Here is a 22,615-nt window from a genome sequence, read left to right on the forward strand (position 1 = left end):
CTTCTTCTTGGCAAATTGAGTCATGCAAGATTTCAACACCCTCCACCATATTATTGGACTCAATAGTGACAAGATTGGCGGTGGACTTATCCTCTTCAAGTGATATCTTCCCCTGTTGTTCTAATTGCATAACTTTATCCTTGAAGATGAAGCAATCATGTATGGGATGTCCAACCAGTCGATGATATTTGCAGTACTTTGGATCATCAGTTTGTCCAGCTTCATTTGGCCTTTTCATCTCTGGCAATTCGATAAGTCCTTCTCTAAGTAGATCATCAAATATCCCGGAGACGTCAGAGTCTAAGAAAGGATATTGCTTTTGCTGCATTTCTTTCAAAGTAAGCTTTCTGTACCCCGCGTCTTGAGGAGTTTTCTGCTTGTCGCCCTTGTTGTCATCCTTTCTCAAGAATTTGACGGAGGCTGCTTTTACTGCCATAGACTCTTTCTTCGGGGTCTTATCAAAAGACTTAGCTCCCTTCTTGAATTCCTGCTTCTCCTTGAATTTACGAGATTCTTGGAGCAGTGGTCCTTCGATTCCGCTTGCCGCCATACTCAATTCCATGTCATGAGCTCTAGTGGCTAACTCTTCGAATGTTCTGGGCTGAATTCCTCGCAAGATGTATTGTAACCCCCAATGCATCCCTTGAATGCACATTTCAATGGCAGACGATTCTGACAATCGATCCTTGCAGTTGAGGCAAAGGTTTCTCCACCTATTGATGTAGTCAATCACCGGCTCTTCTTTGAATTGACGAGAACTGGTAAGTTCCACCATCCTGACAGTTCTTCTGGTGCTATAAAAGCGGTTAAGGAACTTGTGCTCCAACTGTTCCCAACTATCGATCGCGTTCGACTCCAAATCCGTATACCAGTCAAAAGCATTTCCTTTGAGTGAGCGAACAAACTGCTTGACCAAATGATCTCCATAGGTGCCAGCGTTATTGCACGTCTCAACAAAATGAGCCACATGTTGTCTAGGATTGCCTTTTCCATCGAATTGTTGAAATTTGGGAGGTTGATAACCAATAGGCATCTTTAATTGATCAATCCTTTTAGTATAAGGTTTGGAGTAGATCATGGATGACTTGGAGCTACCACTAGCCTTCATAGTTCCTTCGATGAATTCTTTGAGTTGGTCGATTTGAATGAAACCATCGGAAGAGACTTGGATGTTCTTTGAAGACGTCTTTTCTTCATGGTGTTTCTCGGATGACTCTGAATCATCGCTTTCTTCATCTTTCTCGTCATTCACTCGACTTCCTTCTACTTTCTCTAAGATGAGCTTTGAGATCTTGGCGTCTTGCTCCAATATATGCTTGTTCATGTTTTCAACAAGCTTAGCTAGGCCAGCAATTTGTTCCTCCAGAGTAGAAGCATTTGTCACCATGACGGGAGCTTCAAGAGAGTAGCTAGCGGTTGAATACTCCTCCCTTGTTGAAGCAGACTTGGAAATCTCCTCCAATAGCTTAGCTTTGCCTCGAGTGATAACACCAATGTTCTCCAAAGTGATGTTTAGGGCAGCACTTGAAGCCTTGTTCTCCATTTGAACTTGCTTGAGTTGTTGTTGGTGAAGAGGAGAGATGAGAGGTAGAGAGGACCCACCGGGCGTGCCAAAATTTGTAAACACAAATTTTATATGTATTCAATCTAATGAAATACAAAAATGTGTACAAATCCAAAATATGTGGATTGAAATGAATTTGTTGCGGGTTGCGATTCTCTACTTTAATCCTCTTATTCTCCTCTTCAAGCTTCTTCAAATCATTGGAGGGAAATATAATTTCTTGATCTCTTTGAACTCGAATGTTGACTTGAATTTGATTTAATAACGTCAATCCAGAGGGCTTCCACCTTATTTCTAAATCAAACGTTGACTTGGATGAATTTGATGAAGAACTCTTTGATCTTCTTCTTTGCAGAATGCCTTGATTGTTGGAGATGACTTCGTCGTAGAGAATTACTCCTTCAATGCTTGAGCTCTCAAATGATTTCTGTTCCCTTTGACTCCACAAATGACCCATATTTATAGGTGAAGAATGGAGTGGGCTGTGGGCTTTGGCCTGTCATATTGGGCTTTTAGGGCTGAGGTGGCGCGATTTGATTGGTTCCTCAATATTTGTATTTATCTACATAAAATATTTAATATTTTATGTAGATATTCCACATGTCAATTTCTGATTGGTCAACAAATCCACATAATCAAATATTAATTATATATTTATTTAATCTTGGAATTATATTTAATTTAATTCCAAAATATAAAATAAAATATATAATTTCATATTTAATTTGTAATTTCCACATGGCATGATTTAATAGGCTATAAATTTAATTGCCTACACCAGGATCTGCATTCATCCAACAAGATGATGCATCCACCGTAGATCTTGATGATGGAATGGTTGAAAATGGTTCTGCGGCCTTCTTTTATTTATGGTTCTTTCTTGAACCTCTCCCTATATATATATATATACTTAGTTTTCAAAATTTAAAAGTTTTTAAGAGATTATTTTACCAAACATTTTTAAAGGATAGCTCGTAAGACTTATAAGTTCGGCCAAACTCAACTAATACGGTTTTTGTCCCCCACCCCCACCCCCACCCCCACCCCCACCTTTCTAAACACATTCGAACACAGGATAAGTAGACAGACCCCTCTTCTCAAATCCGGCGAGCACAGCCGTCTTCTTTTTCGATTCCCGGTGAAGACCGCGTGAAACCATCACCACAAAACCTCTTATCTCTCTCTATTTCTTCTCCACTGACCCTCTCTCTATTTGGATTTGATTATGTCATCAGCTCAAGACCCTTTTTACATTGTGAAAGAGGAGATTCAAGATTCTGTAAGTTTTTATTTCTACCTAATATTTCTTATATCCACCATTCGGTACGAGATAGATCGGCCGATTAAATTATTTCTCGGATAGTTTGAGCAGTTTATTCCTTAATTGATTGAACTAAGTTTTACATTGATTAATGAACCCGACACTCGAATGTTATTGGATTTTGAACCTTTGATAGATAGAATTTTACACTTGGATTACTTGGTGCATCACAGCGGTTCTACACTAGGCGGAGAATCTTGCTTGGTCCAATGCCAATTGTGTATCGGATGTGTTTAGCACGCCTATATTGAACTTAGAGCTAGTGATAAGACGTTTGCTGTAATATGGGAGGTTATCATATATCTGTGATTTGTTAGGGTTCCATGAATTATAATTATGTTTTGTGAGAGAGGATATCTTTACATGTGACTTGTGCACGGGTTTTAATAAAAAGTTGTTTGAAGTATTGATAGAGGAGAAAGGTCCCACATTGAGGGTATTGTTAAGAAGATTGTGGGTAAATAGTGTAAGTTAGAAGGGTAAAATTGTAAAAATTATATGTGGGGTAGTGTCAAAAAATAGAGAATGCATAAATTTGGGGACGTACCAAAAAAGAAAGGTATGCATACCCTAAAATGTTATGCAGAAAGTGTTAACTCATTTATTGTGATATTGGTGAATATTTTGCAAAGCAATAGTGTTACATATAAGTAATGGTTTGCACATTTCGGTTTGAGCACCATCAGACTGTAACATGAGTTGCCCATTTGCGAAACTCGTCTAATATTATAGATTAATTCAGGTATCAACATTGTACTTATGCCCTGTGCTAATATACAGCAAGTGGTGGTTCCTTAATTGTGATATTCTTGAATGCCATCTGCTAAGCAACAGTGGACATCTCAGTAAAGATTCACCTATCTCAATTCGAGCACCATGAATCTTAAACATTCCTAATGTATCTGTAGGCTGATGATTTGTGCGAAAACACTCTTTACAGAAAGTTTGTTTAGATATCTTGACCTGCCAATACTTTGATGTTGCCCCCCATGGGGGTGCCCAACTCTTCAATAAATTATCTGATTGCTTCTATTACGTTTATTTGCGTTTGTTGAATGTTAGCTAAACAATGATGTTCCTGCTTGGTTAGATTGATAAGTTTCTCCATACCTTTCATCAATGGGAACGGATGCCTCCAGATAGTGGGGAGAGGATACGCCTCACTAAGGAGGTTCTTACTGGATCCGAGAGCATAGAATGGCAGGTATAATTTTGTATTTGAACTTCAAGTATTTTGCTTGAGCAATCAGTTATGTTTCTGAATTATGATAGATTGACAGAGATCGGAAGATAAGTTTCCTTCGGTCTGTAATTGGATGCATTTTCCACTTGTCTATGGCCTCTGACATTTTTCTTGCTTCCATGCAACTAAGGTTGTAGATGTTGTCATAGGCTGTCAGTATCGTAGTGGATGATCATGGTATTATTGTTTGCTTGACATAAGTATACAATTGATTCTAGAATTCTGATATATATAATATAATATAATACATTTCTATCACATTAGTACTGAAAGTTTCCTGACTGGAAGGTAGATGAATTGGACAAGGCAATAACTGTTGCATCTAGAAATCCTGCTTTGTATGGTATCAATCAAGTGGAGCTTGATAATCGAAGAAGATGGACAAGCAATGCCCGCGATCAGGTATTAGCTGTTCGTTTTTAGGAGATTGGTTGCCCTATATGATATTCTTGCAGAGTTTAAAATATTTTGTTTGTTTCTGAAGTTTGATTTTTTTAGGATTTTAATTGAGTTATATACAATAGTGTATTGTTCAGTGGTTGATTATGGATTTTTCGAACTGGAATTTTTCTCGATCAATAGGTGAAAACTGTCAAGAAATCAGTTGTAACTGGAAAGGAGTTGAATGACACTAGCACATCTAATTTCAGTGAAATGCGTCGTGAGCTTATGAGACTGCCAAATCCTCATCATGCTGATCAATCACAAAAGTACAGTGCAGATAATGATGATTTCATAACATCAGAATCTGATAGACAACTACTTCTCATGAGGTAATATTCATAAACCGTTGTGTTGTTTTCTTTCCTTTGGTTAGTCTGAATTATAAGCTGTAGGTGACTTTCTATCAACGGTTAATGCAATTTGGTGATTTCCCAGTAGCTTAACACCCTTTTTTCTTTTTCGAGAGCATTATCTCTTAAGAGTATGTGTTTTATTGTTCTTAGCCATAACTTAAGATCTTAACCTAATATGATAGAGGTCATTATTTAGTTATAGTTAATTAGTTATAGATTGTTTTTTAATTTGTTTAGTTATTTAGGCTTAAGCTATTTAGGGCTAGAATAAAGTAATGAGTCAGGCTTTTGTGTGGGCCCCAAGATATTTCTTGGGCCTCAAGTTTCTGTAGGTCTTTAAGTAAGTTAATAGTGAGTTAGGATTAGGATTATCGCTGCTGAATTATTTTGGACAGCTTCTGCTGTAGGCCTCGCAAGAGGAGTTATTCTACTGTTCTGTTCTGTTATTCTACGTGTTCCACTTTAATTCTATCAATTGGTCCAACCTGCCGGATAAAAATAAAAAAAAGATGATGGAGAAGACGATAGAGAAGGGTGTTGAGCCTGTTGACTCGAGCTTGACAACATTTGAGCTAATAATGGAGAAACTCGCAATGAGGAGTTGCTAACAATTTGATCAAGAAAAAGGAAGCCCTCTCCCGTTTCATATAGCCAAAATAGTGTCAAATCAGCCACGCCACATCCACCTCCTGTTTCTGTGATAACTTCACCGCATCCACGTCCTGTTTATGTGATGACTCCACCGCCCCCACGTCCTGTTTCCATAATGACTCTGCCACCTCCACCTCGTGTTTCAGCGATATGTCTGCCGCCTCAACCTCCTGTTTCCCTGACGCCGCCTTTGCCTTTGCCTCTTGTTTCCATGACGACACCTACTTCTCTTATAGAGACAATGGTCGTGGTGGCTTCTGCCCCTTCAAATATACTTGCTGCGTCGCTCCCTACAAGAACTGCATCTCTTTCAAAGGTTGCTCCCCTCTCTACAAGGGTTGATTCCCTCTCTACAAAGACCCTTGCACCAACAAGGATTTACGCCAGCTTTGCTTATCGAGATTGGAAGGAATTGAGTCAATTGACTAAGGAATTTCTCACTACAACAAACTTATGCAAAATATATACAGCCTCTCCAGGGATGACGGCGCAGCAAGGGGAATATGAATTTCCTAATCAAAATAGCCTCAAGCCATGACAAATTTGGGATGTCATTTGAAGTGCTTACAGCCTTGAGGATAAGGCTGTTTTGAAGAGCGAAGGATTTGATACAGATCATTATTTAGTTATAGTTAATAAGGTATATATTGTTTCTTTAACTTATTTAGTTATTTAGGCTTAAGTTATGTATGGCTAGAATAAAGTAATAGGTCAGGCTTTTGTGTGGGCTCTAAGATATTTCTTGGGCCTCAAGTTTCTGTAGGTCTTTAAATAAGTTAATAGTGAGTTACAAGACATCTTTTTTCCCCGCATCTGAGACGTTTTCTGTATTAAAAACCTCCAATGATGGTCATGAGGTAATTTAAATTATTTTTTGTGGGAATTCTGCTAATAATAACTACTTCGACCGTACCAATAATAACTTCCCAAATTTCCTTTTTGGGTGTCCCATTTATGATGTCCCAACCCAAACAAGGAAATAATTTACTTTGTCTACCCTCTTTATGTATCTACTTATATACTTTTTCTCTCTCTTACTTTTTTATTTCTCTCTCTATCGCTCTCCTTATTTTACTTTCTCTCTCTCTTACTTTATCTACATTTTCTTAATTTGCGCGTCTCATTTTTTGGGGGACGTTATTATTGGGAGGAGCGAGTATTTTTTACTAGATCTGATAAGGAACTTTATTTTTTTTATTTTCAATTTTGGATTTATTTCGCAATTTCATTGATTTTTGAGGATACAATTTTGTTTTTCTAGTTAATTATGGTTAGTGCCAGAGCTTGACAATCTTATTGAAATTCTTATTCATTTGATAGAGTAGGTTCCATAGGGTTGTTCTTGTGAACAGATATTTTCCTTTTGCATGTTAGTTGTTGAAATACTCTTATTTGACTTTATATTACTTGTCTCTGATGACCTTGGAGATTGGTTTCCCGTCACTAATCTAGAATACCAATACTAGTTTTGATGGACTTGAGAGTTGGGACTGGCAGGATAAAATATTGTTGAAAAGGAATGACGATAACAGGAGAAGTTCTCTAATAAGAAGAGAATTTTGCTGACCATTTATGCTGCTTAGGTTAGGCCTTCTAATTCTTTTGTTATAATTAGGCATCCAATCATCATACTAATAGATCAGCAGATAATTTTTAGAGTAATCGCATTCATTTCCTTCATTTATCTTCCTAGATAGTTTGGTGCCTTGTGAACATCCTCTGCCAAGCCAATTGTCATATTCTAGTTTTGTTGAACTCTGGTGGAATGATTGTTAAGTTAGGTTCTATGGAATGTAGACTTAGTGGATTTAGGAAAAGCAATGGAATCTTATGTTCTTTGTTTTGTTCAGAGCAAGAACTAGATTTGGAACCAAGTGTGGGAGGTCAATTATTGAATGTGTCTTTGCTTAGAATCAAGTAAAAAAGGTTAAACATTGGGCAATAAAGCCTTATTTAAAAATTTCTTGCACGTTTTGTTACTAAAACACAGCAAAAAGATTTTTGAGGTTAAAAGGTAGAACAAGGCTTCTGGAGATGATCAGACCATCATCATTGACTAACAGATGATCAGCTTCGACTTTAAAATTAAATGTTCACTACCTGGTTCATTCTGGAAGCATAGAACTGTTTAAATTATTGCATTCTTTGGATTTTGAAAAAAAACAAAATGTTGGTGCTGAGGCTGTAAATTTTCGTGGCTGCTGTTGGTGCCCAATCAATTAGCTTTCATTTGAAGATGATAATTTAGTTTATTGTAATGCTGATAGGAAGCAGCTCAGAAATAATTTGTGGATTGAAGATCAGCAAGGAAAAAAGAAGTTAACCCCTGATACCCCTTGTCTTAATATGATATGACTGTATGCTCTTATGTTGAATTTAGCCTGAGAAGCTATTGTCACATGTGCGTAAATAGGATATGAATATCCTTGAGTAATAAAATATGTGAAAAAGCTAATGACTATCCCCCCCTATGTTTATAGTTGGAGGCTGCCTTATATATTGAATGTGTTACTAACTTACTAGATAGACTTTTATGCCACATGACAGCTGATTTGTGGAGTTTTTCATGCAAGGGCTTGGATGTTTGGGTGGTGGGGCGTGGTAGAAAATGATAAAGATCTTATTGGGTTCCTATGTGGGTTGTTTCAAGGGTAAAAATGGCAGTGTGAAGGCATTCAAAGACCTTTCTGGGAGAGTAGATGTATCTGTCGTAATTTTACTCTGCAATTGACTTCTTTGCCAAGTTCTGTTCTCTAATAGATGAGGATTTGAGCATACTTTTGTATATTTGTCTCTTTTATGTTTGTGATAAATTGGAATATGAAAACCACTGTATGTGAACAAATTAAATATGGCACTGGATGTTCCGATCAATGCTGATTGATGCTCTCCCCTTTATTTTCTATTGGATTTGGGGTTATCTCAGTTATTTCTGTCCTTTCTACTGATGAGTCTTCTCATGCAGGCAACAGGATGAAGAACTAGATGAACTTAGTGCCAGTGTGCAAAGGATCGGAGGTGTAGGGCTTACAATACATGAAGAGCTCCTTGCACAGGTAAAAGTCCCTCTACCACAGTTACTAAGACATACACGAAGCGAAGTTCTATGACTCAGTTTTCTCAAGCCTTACTGAGTATTTGCAAATTTATGTCTGGTTCCTGTTTATGAATTATATTTTTTCATGTAATTTACTTTTCTATCAGGAGAAAATTATAGATGAACTTGGCATGGAGATGGACAGCACGTCAAACCGTCTTGATTTTGTTCAGGTGAAAAACATGTCACCTTCATGCCTGTATCTATTTGCTCAAAGTGAATAACTTGAATGTGGTGGTTAATGGTTAGTCATCTTCTGTGTTATTTCACATTTGCAGAAAAAGGTTGCTGTGGTTATGAAGAAGGCAGGTGCCAAGGGCCAAATCATGATGATTTGTTTTTTACTTGTCTTGTTCATTATTCTATTTGTGCTCGTCTTCCTGACATAGGTAAAGGTAAATCGAGTTGAGCACGAGGAGAGCATTCATAGAATAAGTCGGGATTTTTCACTTTTGTTGTAAACGTATTGCTCGTGAGGTAAAATATGATTCATCATCAAACTCAGTGGGATGTGACGAGCAAAATGTGATCAATGTTTTTCTCAGTATTGTTTCAAGGTAGTGTTGTGTTTCATTTGTCTCTGGTTACTTACTTCCTGAGGTAAAATATGATTCATCATCAAACTCAGTGGGAGTAGTATTTATGACGGGCTAGGGATAGGATTTCCTTTTTGGCAGGAAAGGAGGATGAGCAATCGCAATAATATATTGATATGTTTGATTTAGGGCGTCCACTATGGACTATGGTGCTGCTACCCACCTCAGCAACTTCCTCTTTTTTCAGCTATGCTATATTTTTTCTAGTGCAGCATTACCTCATACTCCATTCGTTCTACTAAAAGTGACATGTATTCGATTTTGGGCCGTTCTATTATAAGTGGTCTGTTTCCATAATGAAAAATTTAATCTTTAAAAAAGTGTAGGTTCAACCACTTTTAATAAATTTACACCTCTTTAATTTTCGTGTCGAAAAGTTTGGAGTCACTTATAATGGGACGAATGGAGTATTTAATTATTCATGGATTTCAATATTATTATTATTGTATTTACCACAATACATATGTCATTTATGCATTTTAATTTTTATATTCTATTTTACTTCAATAAAATAAATACCCCTTTTGTCCCAATTTAATAGGTTATGTTTTCTTATTTGGATGTTTCATTTCAATAGCCATTTATTAAAATGAAAAGTCAATGTATAATAAATATTATCACATTAACTCATTATTTATATCAAATTAGTATACGCTCATTCGTGTGATGCACGACGGACATCGAAATTAAACAATAAATTTAAATAAATAAATAAATATAAATAAAAACGGGTAAATATCATGAATATCCCTGAACTATACCCATTTTATCAAAAATACCCTGAAACTTTGAAAATATTCTCTAAACCCTTAAACTATCAGATTTTTATCAAATATATTCTGGATTTATTTTTCGGTTATCAGAAACATGATGTGGCTCGCCGGATGCCACAATGTAATTTATATTCTATTTTTTTTAAATGACATGGAAAAAACGACTTCGTTTCGTACCAAATTCTATCGTGTTTATCCCTAATTCTAGGTTATTAGCATGAATTTCAAACACAATAGGAATGAATTTTAAATTTCAGAGTGAATTTTTTAGAGGATATGGTACGAAACAACGTCGTTTTTGTCATTGCATTAAAAAAAATAGAATATAAATTACATTGTGGCATTCGGCGAGCCACATCATGTTTTTGGTGACCGAAAAATAGATGCGGGATATATTTGATAAAAACCTGATAATTTGAGGGTTAATAGAACATTTTGAAAGTTTCAGGGTATTTTTGATAAAGTAGGTATATTTAAGGGGTTTTCATGATATTTACCCTAAAAAAAATTCAAAATATAAATAAATACTCCCTCCGTCCCACGAATCTTGACACGTTTTTCTTTTTGGGCCGTCCCACGAGTCTTGACACGTTTCCTTTTTGGGTAATAATTATTACATTCTCTCTCCTACTTTATCACTTTTATTATATTCTCTCTCCTACTTTATCACTTTTATTACCTTCTCTCTCATACTTTATCAATTTTATACTTTATTAATTACACACTTAAAACACTAATTTACAACTCCTTAATTCCCGTGCCGAACCCAAACGTGTCAAGACTCGCGGGACGGAGGGAGTATGAACGTTTTTCAAAATAAAATATAATAATTACATCAATTACTCAATAAAATCCTTAATTTTAAAATGTAAATTTTCAATTTATACAAAGTGTAATGATAATTATAGTTGTTAAATAAATTTAAAAATTATTCGATAATGAAAATTTGCATTATGCATATTATTATATAGTATTATTCGTCATAATAAATATTTTCATACACAAACATAAATACTAAATTGTAAATTTTTAATGAAGAGACAGAAAATAAAATATTTTAAAATTTCATAACTTATTCATTTCAAATTTATTTTTGATGATTTTTATACTATATTAAATTTAAGGTACATGTTGATTATTTTCTCATGAATCAAATTTGACGAAGGTAGAAAATAATTAAATATAAAAAAATAAAAATAAAAAAATAGTGAAAAAAATAGTGGAAGAAGTGAGAAAAAGAGAGGGAAAAAATGGTGGGAAAAAATTTATCTTTTATATATTATATAGATAGATGTTATTGTGTTGCACACATAATTACCTTTATTTTATTTCTCACTCATACTTTTTGGACAAATATATTCTCACAAAAAGTTACTATGTTGTTTTATGTGTTAATAGGGAAATCTACCCACCCTTATAATGTGTCTATGAAAAATACTCACCCAAATAACATGTCTTGTAAAAGTACCCAAAAGCAAAATTGATGGTGATGGCATGCTTGGTTTTTTGTAAAAGTTCTTACAGAAGTACAATTGTGTAAGAGTTATGTAAGATGGGTAGTTAAAATTGGTACAAAATGTTAGAAAGAGACCATAAATGCCAACTCATGTCACTTTCCTGCATTATAAGGGTGGGTACGTTTGAAAATTTTGAAAAAATTAGGGGACGTTTGTGTGTTAAAAAAATTAATACGAAGGCCAAAAAATTCACAATTATGTGTACTATTAAGCAAATTTTTTTTTGAAACGAATAACCCAATTAGCCGCCACAAATTCGTAGTCGGCAGCACTAGCCGCTTATATTTTTGACCGGCGGCTAGTGTTCGCCGGCTACGAATTTCTGGCGGCTACTTGGGTCATTCGCTCCTTAATTTTTTTTTGTTTATAATTAACATAATTGTGAATTTTTATCCTTCGTGAATTTTTATTATAACATATGTACCGTTATTTTTATATTTTTATTTAATTTTAAATTTAATTTTTTTAGAGTACAAGAAGTACACATGGATGTGTAATATGAGAGATAGTGACTTTACCAAAATTTGGATTATAATGCGGGGTAATAATACCCACTTTATGCATGATTTAATTGCACATAAAATAATAGACTTTGCACATAAAATAATAAGAAATTATCGATTAAAAATTTAAAAATTTATATATTCGGAAATGAAATAATATTATCTAGCTAAAAAGTAAACTAGCCGCCAGAAAACAGTTTTTCGACATCACTAGTCGTGTGAAAAAATAGAGGGCGGCTAGTGCCTCCGTTGAATGCTTTTTTGGCGGCTAATGGGTCTGTTAGGTAGGAAATATTGTTTTGTGTCAAAATATGTATAATTGTTTAATTTTTCGACTTGTTATGAATGTTTCAATGTAACATACGTATCCTTATTTTGTATTTGTTATTTTGTTAATTTTTCTGTTAAAAAAGTACATACCGAGAAGGTGTCAGCAAGCCTAATCAGAGGCTCTCCTGCATCCAGTTCACCACCGCATTTGCCCAAGTGAACGAGATCGAGATCGAGGAGGGAAACACCAAGATCGAAGCAGAGAAGCTGAACATCGAAGCCCTGATCCGCATGAAGGATGTCAGGATGGATCGGGGTGTGCCCAAATTTACCAACCCTGAGGAGAGAGAGGTCTCGGCGGCCGAAGGCCAAAGCCCCGCTGTGGGCAAAGGAAAAGAGAAGGTGGAGGAGCCAGAGTCAGAGGAAGAGGAAAGTCAGCTGGACATGATTGAGTCCATGATCGTGGAGACCCAGGTTGCACTGGCAGCATCCCAAAAGGCCCTTCTGGCCTTCTTCAAGTACCAAGGGTTCAGATATCCACCTGCACCTGCCCCTTGAATTTCACCCTCTCTAGGTTGTTAGTTTTTGTTTTGTTTTATTTTGTTGTGTCTTTGTGTGTTTGTTCTGTTTGTCTGCTGAGTCTGTCTGGCCAAAGCTGTGGGAAGGGTAACCTTCTGCCTGCACCGGTGTTTTGCCCAAAAGGCAACACACTTGGTGCAGGCGCCCAAAGCAATGGCCATTTTCTGTGTTTTCTTTTGTTTGCTTGTCCCGTTTGTTTTGTTCGTGTCTGTTGTTTTCCTTGACCCCCTACACACACCCAATTTGCCCAAAGCAAAGTGTGTGTGTGGGGGGGGCCAAGGCGCCTGTTGTTGTTGTACTGGATAATCCTTGTTCTCGCACCCTTTGCCTTAAAGCAAAGTGTGTGAGTGGGAGGGAAGACCCGATATCTTTTTAATGCTTTAAAAGTTTTGTGTCAAGCATGCTGTACAATCGAGGCTACTCCAGTTTTGATGATTTAAGAGTTCAATTGTGTGAGTAGAAGTCTACAAACTTTGTGCCGTATGTAGTTGAGGACGATGGATGGGGATTTTGGGCATACCATGTGAGGATTTGAGCTTTGAGATATGCTGTTTTATGCCCATAACAATTTTTTTTCTTTCTTGTGTGAAAATTAACATCTTGATTTAGGGTAATGCTAGAACTTGCCTTGATTCTTAGTCGAACCCTGTGTACATAGCCTAGGTGTGTTAAATGATTTAGGCAATTCTTTTGTTTAGCCCACATGAGCCAAACTGACCAACCCTACATCTATCACTTGTGAGCCCTTTTGAGCTTAATAATTCATTTGAATTCACTTATAAATTTTGCCTAGATTTGAGCCGTCCCGGTCAAACTGAACCCAAGGGCAAAAGAAAGAGAGTTAGTGTAGTGGATCCTATGGGCAGGACTAGTGCAAAAATTGCAAAATGGGACATCTAATCCCAAAGTAAAGAAAAAGTCCAGAAAGAAAATAAAAAAAAAAGAAATAGAAAAAGAAAAGAAAAAAAAAGAGGAAGAATAAAGGGAAGAATGTGCTTAGGCCCGCGAGAACAGGCAAGGGTTTTAAAAATCTGGGAGGTCATATGCCCAGAACGAAGTTCAGAATGACCTTAGCCTCGTACCAAAAATCCCCACCTTATGCCTTAAGCCACATTACAACCAATAAAAGACCTAATGAGATACACCTAGGGCTTTGTCTAAAGGGGAAGACAATAGAAGATAGGCAAGCTTATGGTCAGAACCCAATCAAGATGTCCGGAGTGAAAACACGAGCCCAAACACTTGAGAGAAAGAGTGAAAGGGGAGGAACATCCTTATGCCCAGAATCCGATCTTGACTCAACTGATGGCATTTTTTGATTGTTTGATCATACTGCTAATTGCTTCTTTTAATCGTCATTTCGCTGTTGGACTGAGAAAGTATAGCATGCTGTGTGTTTTTCATTTTTTTTTTATTTTTGTGTGTCTGTTTCGTCCGTGTCTGTGCTTGGGCAAAATCATGCATGCACGCTTGAGGACAATCGTGTTTAAAGTGTGTGCGTGTGATGAGCCCAAGTTTGTGCTCTATTTTTGTGTTTGTCTTAGGTCTAGATCGAGTCTTTTTCCTTGTGTTTGTGTTGTTTGGTCGCCTGGGAGGGCGTAGTTCAGTGGCAGGACCAGCTTGTGGGCAAGAGGTGCTCCAGGGGTCGAAAGTGTTGTCACCTCTCGTGAAAGAGGTATGCGCCGGAAGCAAAGGGGATTTGGAGGCAAAACCATCCCTTATGCCCATAAGTACCGCACGAGAGCTGGCAGGCAAGAGAAGGAAGGCAGGGGAAGAAGACGGAGGCACAACAGGCGGGCGAGGGAGGACTGCAAGTGGGAGTTCGATATGGGCCGAAGGCGGCAGCTATCCAAAAGAGACCGATGAGGCCAAACCACCACCTTATCCAAAAGGAAACATATCTTCATGAAGATTAGGTCTGAAAAAGGATAAGCATCTCCATGCTTGCGTGGATCCGGCCGCACCTCATGGGCTGGGCCTTAGTTCGCCCTAATCACTCCTATAAATACCCGAAGAGCTTCTAAAGCCGAGGGTACTGAAAAATCGACCTGTTGTGCAGTATTTTGTGAAGTGGAAGCTAGCCCGGGCTGTGGGCATAATCTAGTACTTTTTTGTTTCATGTTTTGCACGGCACTTTTGGCCGTAGGTACTTCTATTTTCCTTTAAGCAGTTTCAATTTCAGTTATGTTTTCCTTTATATCTTTTGCTTGTGTAATTTACTTTATGCTCGGCTAAGTTTTATATTCTGATTTGGGCAAGATGATCTAAGCATGAACACTTAACTCGAGAGGTCTAATTTGGGCATCACAACTGTATGAGCATATTTCCGATACACTAGGTTTGATTCCAAAAAGGTTGTAATAACTTGGTTAATTAATTGATCACTAGTTAACTAGGGAGTTCTGGCCACAAGTAATAGTTTGGGCAAAAGGCGAGTTGCCATCGACCTCCAAAATAGTACAACGAGTGTTGGAGCTGTGACTGCTGTGAAATATCGGCGTAATACGTATTGATAGGACCACAGTGAGATATATTCTTCTATCTGACTTAAGTGAAGAATTAGAGATCTCGGTGACTTATAAGATCTTAATACTAATAAGATGTCAGATATATATATTGATTCGTCTATCACTTTGACTTACTATGAGCAAGAGTTATATAGTAACTTGAGTACTCTGTATCTTGGGTGATAGCGGTTAATATATGATATCTGATTATCTGTATTGGTACTCGTATCCGTATAGGATAATGACATCCCCTTAAGGAGCTCAATAATGTTTATTGCGCTAAACCCTGCAGGTTGATTAAGTTCTGGCGCAATAATAAGGTTTGAGTGGTACTGCTTAAGGATTACAAAGAGATTAATTAATTTAGGCTGTCAGAGCTCTAATTAATTAATGGATGTCGGATATTTTAAATACGAGGATTTAATAAGTCTAAATACAAGCCCCGACTCATCACCGGTAATAAAGGGGTAAGTCAATATTGGTTCTCTAGTGGAATGAACTACTCCCTCTGTCCACGAAAAAGTGCCCTACTTACCCCTTTTTTTTTGTCCACGAAAAAGTGCCCTGTTTACCTTTTTGTACATTCATACCCTTTACTTTTCAATTTATTTACAACTTATGTCATTAATAAATCCACACTTTTATTTAATCTATGCAATTTACCCACACAATTAATCCCATCCATTTATTTATTTATTTTCTTAATTTTCAGTTTATTTATTTATTTTCTTAATTTTTAGTTTATTTATTTATTTATTTTCTAAATTTCAAGTTTATTTATTTATTTATTTTCTGAATTTCAAGTTTATTTATTTATTTATTTTTGAATTTTTAGTTTATTTATTTCCAGTTTATTTATTTATTTATTTATTTATTTTCAGTTTATTTATTTATTTTCTGAATTTTCAGTTTATTTATTTATTTCCAGTTTATTTATTTTCCATTTTATTTATATATTTATTTTCTGAATTTTCAGTTTATTTATTTATTTATTTTCTGAATTTCAAGTTTATTTATTTATTTATTTTTGAATTTTCAGTTTATTTATTTTCCAGTTTATTTATTTCCAATTTATTTATTTATTTATTTCCAGTTTATTTATTTTCCAGTTTATTTATTTATTTATTTTCTGAATTTTCAGTTTATTTATTTATTTATTTTCTTAATTTCAAGTTTATTTATTTTTGAATTTTCAGTTTATTTATTTATTTATTTATTTATTTTCGAATTTTCAGTTTATTTATTTTCCAGTTTATTTATTTATTTTTTTTTCTGAATTTTCAGTTAATTTATTTCCAGTTTATTTATTTATTTATTTATTTCCATTTTATTTATTTATTTTCTGAATTTCAAGTTTAGTTATTTATTTATTTTTGAATTTTCAGTTTATTTATTTTCCAGTTTATTTACTTATTTATTTATTTATTTCCAGTTTATTTATTTATTTTCTCAAATTTCAGTTTATTTATTTATTTATTTTCGAATTTTTAGTTTATTTATTTCCAATTTATTTATTTATTTCCAGTTTATTTATTTATTTTCTGAATTTTCAGTTTATTTATTTATTTATTTATTTCCAGTTTATTTATTTTCCATTTTTTTATATATTTATTTTCTGAATTTTCAGTTTATTTATTTATTTATTTTCTGAATTTCTAGTTTATTTATTTATATATTTTTGAATTTTCAGTTTATTTATTTTCCAGTTTATTTATTTCCAGTTTATTTATTTATTTATTTATTTATTTATTTATTTCCAGTTTATTTATTTTCCATTTTATTTATATATTTATTTTCTGAATTTTCACCTAATAAAATAATGTCAAATAGTTAGTGCAAGATTAGTAAAAGTAATCACAATACATTAACACTACCCTTTTAGTCTTTTACACCACCTTTACACCACCTTTTTCAGCTTTCTTAAAACCCATGCCAGCACCCAAATGGGGCACTTTTTCGTGGACGGAGGGAGTAATATTTATAAATTAATTATGGTCTGGGCTGACCATAGATAATTAATTTATTTAAGGCCCATCTTTATTCCTTGTATTTGGTCCCTGGACTGGCCCAAAGTCTCCTAGCCCAAAAAGAGCTAGAAAAACGCCCCATAACCTAAATCTGGCGCCTCCTCCTTATTTCTGTATTATAAAATACAGCTGTCAGCTCTCAGGAAATACACTGATAAAATATTAGGGTTTGAGAACTGAGAAGGGGCGCAAGAAACGTGGGAGTTCTTTAGCTTGGGATTTCTCACAGTTCGTTGTCCATCCAACGGTGAGACTTGAGCGGGATACAGTCCAGAAGATCAGAACTGGAGTTGTTCGATACGATCATCAATCATCTGTGCATCCGATTCACAAGTAAGTAAATCCTAACACCTGTGTGCAGCTGTTAAATTCATAGGAGCATGTTAGGATTAATCGTTGTATGGTAAATTAATAATAACCAAGAAACGATCATCGGGCAAAGTGGAACGTTAATTCAATTTAATATTCCTTCAATTGGTATCAGAGCCCAGGATTAATTTCTTGGCTCTATTATTAATTTATGTACGATTAATAATGTGCGTTTTTTTTACTGCTTCATTGATGAGATGCTTGAAAGACTTGCGGGAAATCAATACTTATACTTTCTAGATGGGTACTCGGGATATATGCAGATTTGGGTTGCAGAGGAGGACCAGGGCAAAACGACGTTCACTTTCCCTTTCGGAACGTTCGCCTATCGAAGGATGCCATTTGGGCTATGCAACGCCCCAGGTACATTCCAAAGATGTATGATGAGCATATTTTCGGATCTCCTTGAGAACTGCATCGAAGTATTCATGGATGACTTCACGGTCTATGGGCAAACCTTCGACTCATGCCTAGCCAATCTGGAGAAGGTACTCAAAAGGTGCGTTGACAAGAGCTTGGTGTTGAATTATGAGAAGTGCCACTTTATGGTCAAAGAAGGGATTGTGGTCGGACATGTGATCTTAGGCAGGGGAATAGAAGTGGACAAAGCAAAGATTGAAATCATAGCCAAGCTACCTTACCCAACGAACATCAAGCAGTTACGAGGATTCCTTGGGCATGCTGGATTTTACAGGAGGTTCGTTAAGGACTTTGCAAAAATTGCTCAACCCATGACAAGGTTGCTACAGAATGAAGTGGAGTGGAATTTTGATAAGGATTGCAAGGAGGCTTTCCAGATTTTGAAGAACAATCTGATCTCCGCACCCATAATACAACCCCCTGACTGGGGTATGCCCTTTGAGGTGATGTGCGACGCCAGTGGATATGCCATAGGGGCAGTTCTTGGGCAAAAGCAGGGAAAGGAAAGTCACGTCATTTACTATGCCTCAAAGACACTGAATGGAGCCCAAATCAATTATTCCACAACTGAGAAAGAGATGTTGGCGGTAGTATTCGCTTTTGAAAAATTCAGGTCTTACTTGCTTGGAGGAAAGACCACAGTCTACACTGATCATGCGGCCCTGAAGTACCTTTTGGCCAAAAAGGAGTCTAAGCCCAGATTGATTCGATGGGTCCTACTTCTACAAGAATTCGACGTGGAAATAAAGGACAAGGCTGGAGCACAGAACCAAGTAGCCGATCATCTAAGCAGGATCGTAAGGAAGGAAGAGGGGGAACCAATCAAGGAGATGTTCCCGGATGAACAGTTGTTCTATGCCCAAGAAAGAAGGAAAGACCCATGGTACGCAGACTTGTACAATTATCTATGTTCTAGATATGTACCCCCTGGATACACTTATGCCCAGAAGAAGAAATTGGCCAAGGATAGCAGGGAATACATTTGGGACGAACCGTATATGTGGAAACAATGCGGGGACCAAGTGTTACGAAGATGTATCCCGCAAGAAGAGCAAGGAAGCATCCTCGAATTCTGTCATTCAAAGGAGTGCGGGGGACATTTTGGGCATAAGAGGACAGCAGCCAAGGTTTTGGAATGTGGGTTTTATTGGCGGACAATCTTTAAGGACAATTACACCATCTGCAAGAATTGCCCACAATGCCAACGAGAAGGGAACATAACCAGGAGGAATGAAATGCCCATTATGCCCGTGGAGATATTCGACATTTGGGGGATGGACTTCATGGGACCCCTTCCCAGTTCGAGAGGAATCTTGTACATCCTACTTTTGGTGGATTATGTCTCCAAGTGGGTGGAGGCAAAAGCATCCCCGACAAATGACTCAAAGGTAGTGGTGAATTTTTTGAAGACTAACATTTTTTGCAGATTTGGTGTGCCCAGAGCAATCATCAGCGACCAAGGATCCCACTTCTGCAATTTTTCGGTCGAGAACCTTTTCAAAAAGTATGGTGTCCAACATCGGGTCTCAACAGCCTACCACCCACAAGCCAATGGACAGGCCGAACTCTCAAATCGCATTATCAAGACGATTTTGCGAAAGACTGTTGGCCCTACAGGGAAGGACTGGAGTCTTAAGTTGGAAGATGCCTTATGGGCATATCGCACTGCGTACAAAACTCCATTCGGGATGTCACCATATCGGATGGTGTATGGCAAGAGGTGCCATCTACCGGTGGAGTTGGAGCACAAGGCCTTATGGGCAGTGAACAAAGTGAATTATGACTGGGACAAGGCAGGGCAAGCAAGAAAGCTAAAAATCCAAGAGCTCGAAGAAATCAGAAGAGAGGCATACGACAATGCTGTCCTCTACAAGGAAAGAATGAAGAAAAGCCACGATGCCTTGATCATAAACAAGCAATTCAGTTTTGGGCAAAACGTTCTCCTATACCAAACAAAGGTTCAAATTTGCACAAGGCAAACTGAGTACCAAATGGACCGGCCCATTTGAAGTGCAGACCCTATTCCCAATTGGGGCCGTCGAGATCAAGAATCCAAAGTCTGGAAGAATGTTCAAGGTGAATGGACAAAGGTTGAAGGCCTATTATGGGCATAAACCCAACGCTGGGGAAGAACTGGATCTCGACCCAGCCACAAACACCCTGGGTTGATCGAAAGGTATATCATCATGCTCGGGACGATAAATAGGGCACTGGCCAGGAGGTAACCTGGTATTTTTTCGTTTCGTTTATTTCTTTTAGTTTGTTTCGTTTTCTTTTCGTGTGCCTAGGAACTAGGTTTTGCCCACAGCAGTGGGCGAGTTTGAGTTTCCCGCCTTCACGGGAATTTGAATTTATTTTCCAGATCTAGGGGAAGCAGTTATCGGCATAAGCAGCCGAATGGATGAGTGTCGATTCCAAGGCAAAAAGGGGTTCTCGGGCAAAATACGGCTAAAACCGCCTGACGCACGTCACATCAAGTGATAGTTGTCAGCCCTACACCCCCGAAACCCTAAAACCTCTACCCACGACGTCACTACCCTAACCTTCCAACTTCCCATAATCACCACCCCCCTTTCTCGACCCTTAGCATACAAAACCACCACCCAACCACCATGGTCTCCACCAGACCCAAAAGCTTCGAAAAAAACCCCACGTCGGAAACCACTCCCGATGGAAACCACATCAACCCCTTCATCCAAAACCCTGCCGCAAGCCGAGAGCCCCTCGCCGGTGGATGAAAATGTCATCGAGCAACTCACGGCGGAGATAGACGTCCCTACGCTCGGGACTGGCGACCAGCATGCAGCCGAAGGAGAAAGCAAGGCCACACTGGAATTGGTGAAAAAAGGAGAGGAAGAGCCATCCAAGAAGAAGCAGACTCCCACCGCTCCGAAGAGGAAGAAGTCGGCGGCCGAGAAATCGGCCACGCCGGCCGAAGGATCATCCAACTAGAGACATGAACCCTCGGGTTCAGTAATGCAGAGTGAACAGGGGGAGTCCGGCGAAGAGCAAGAGGAAACTCCGGCGAAGAGGAGGAGGAAGGTGATGGCCCCAACCCCGATCCGAATGATCAAGGGAGAGCCTACGTCAGCACCGAGGAGCAGGAAGAAGACAGCGAAAGAGATCGCTGTGCCCAAGATCCCAGATATGGACGCACTGGAGCCTTTGGGCATAGTCGATAAGGTGAAGGAGTATTTCGAAAACATTGGCTGGAAGGCGTTTCTGAAGTGGCCAGGGCACGCATATGAGGAGGTGGTCAGAGAAGTGTTCGACTCGGTGCAGGTGGACATCAACCCAACCTGCGGACCTCTGGGCATGAGCTTCTCCATGAAGGGAGAAACCAGGGATATGTCCGTGAATGAGCTCAACCTCAATCTGGGAATGGTGAAGCTGAAGGACCTGCAGAAGAAGGAGTACAAGGACGCGAAGAGAGGAATCCCCACTTTCACTACACAGGAGTGGGATGTTATGTGGGCAGAGATCAGCGATGGAGGACAGTTCAGGACCCAAAAGGTCAAAAGGCATAGGATTCGAGACTCAACCCTGAGGGTTTGCCACCGCATCCTCTCGTACTCCCTCTTTGGCAAAATTGACAGCGGGAATGCTATGTCCAAGAAGGATCTCTACATCCTTTGGGCAATGCATAGCGGGGTGAAGCTAAACTTTGGAGCTTTTCTGATCGAGCACATCGATTCCAAGTGTTTTCTGAAGAAAATTAAATTGAAAGCGGCATGGTCCTAGTGAGTATGTTAATTTCGAGAATTTAATTTTCAAGGTTAAAATGTGGTCATTGCTTAGATATCATATCAAGTACAATGTACAACTTCCCCACGAAGTCCCTTCTTGATGTTGATATGGTCTAGTCTAGGTGCCAACTATTAATTTCTTTTGTCAAAAGGTTAAGTTGACATGGAAATTAAATGACTAGGTGAATAGTCTGGTTGAGGAATTCGTGTGTAAACGTCCACCCCACGTGGCTTGCACATGGGATTCTTTGAGCGGTTGGAGGTTTCATTAATATTGTTTTATCAAAAGGTTACAATATTATTGTTACGAACTATATGCGTTCATGTTCTTACATGTTTAAATTGTTTACTTTCAGATATGTCTATGTCTCCGATTATTAACATTCTAGCTAGCAATCCTCTCACCGGTCCTAACTATACCGAATGGAAACGCCACATAATGTATATTCTTGACGCTGATGAGCACAGTTTTGTGCTTACCACTCCACGTCCCGCGGCCTTAACTGATCAGTCAACTGATGCGGAACGTGAGACGCATAGGAGGTGGCACAAGTCGAATAATATGGCCAAGTGCTATATTATGATGACTATGTCGCAAACTTTGCAACTCCAGCATCAGGGCATGGACGATGCGA

The 22,615-nt window shown here is 37.8% G+C and overlaps 1 protein-coding gene across 2 annotated transcripts; it reads left to right on the forward strand.

The window, feature by feature from the left end:
* Positions 1–2,568: 2,568 nt before the first annotated feature.
* Positions 2,569–9,246, forward strand: LOC130996274 (syntaxin-61-like). 2 transcript variants are annotated; one of them, XM_057921786.1, is made up of 7 exons: positions 2,569–2,843; positions 3,976–4,089; positions 4,417–4,530; positions 4,711–4,901; positions 8,542–8,632; positions 8,781–8,846; positions 8,952–9,246. In XM_057921786.1, exons 1-7 carry the CDS (start codon positions 2,790–2,792, stop codon positions 9,060–9,062), a joined length of 741 nt encoding a protein of 246 aa, XP_057777769.1. In that variant the 5' UTR covers positions 2,569–2,789; the 3' UTR covers positions 9,063–9,246. The 2 variants fall into 2 exon arrangements, with proteins under 2 accessions (XP_057777769.1, XP_057777770.1); XM_057921787.1 differs by having other exon boundaries at positions 2,808–2,843; positions 4,421–4,530.
* The last annotated feature ends 13,369 nt before the right edge of the window (positions 9,247–22,615 follow it).

The sequence above is a fragment of the Salvia miltiorrhiza genome, chromosome 7 (assembly GCF_028751815.1).
Source record: "Salvia miltiorrhiza cultivar Shanhuang (shh) chromosome 7, IMPLAD_Smil_shh, whole genome shotgun sequence".
NCBI lineage: Eukaryota > Viridiplantae > Streptophyta > Magnoliopsida > Lamiales > Lamiaceae > Salvia > Salvia miltiorrhiza.

Coding starts and splice junctions, on each gene's coding strand:
- LOC130996274 (XM_057921786.1), top strand. CDS start 2,790: ATGTCATCAGCTCAAGACCCTTTTTACATTGTGAAAGAGGAGATTCAA. Junction 2,844..3,975: donor AAGAGGAGATTCAAGATTCT/GTAAGTTTTTAT, acceptor CTGCTTGGTTAG/ATTGATAAGTTTCTCCATAC. Junction 4,090..4,416: donor CCGAGAGCATAGAATGGCAG/GTATAATTTTGT, acceptor CCTGACTGGAAG/GTAGATGAATTGGACAAGGC.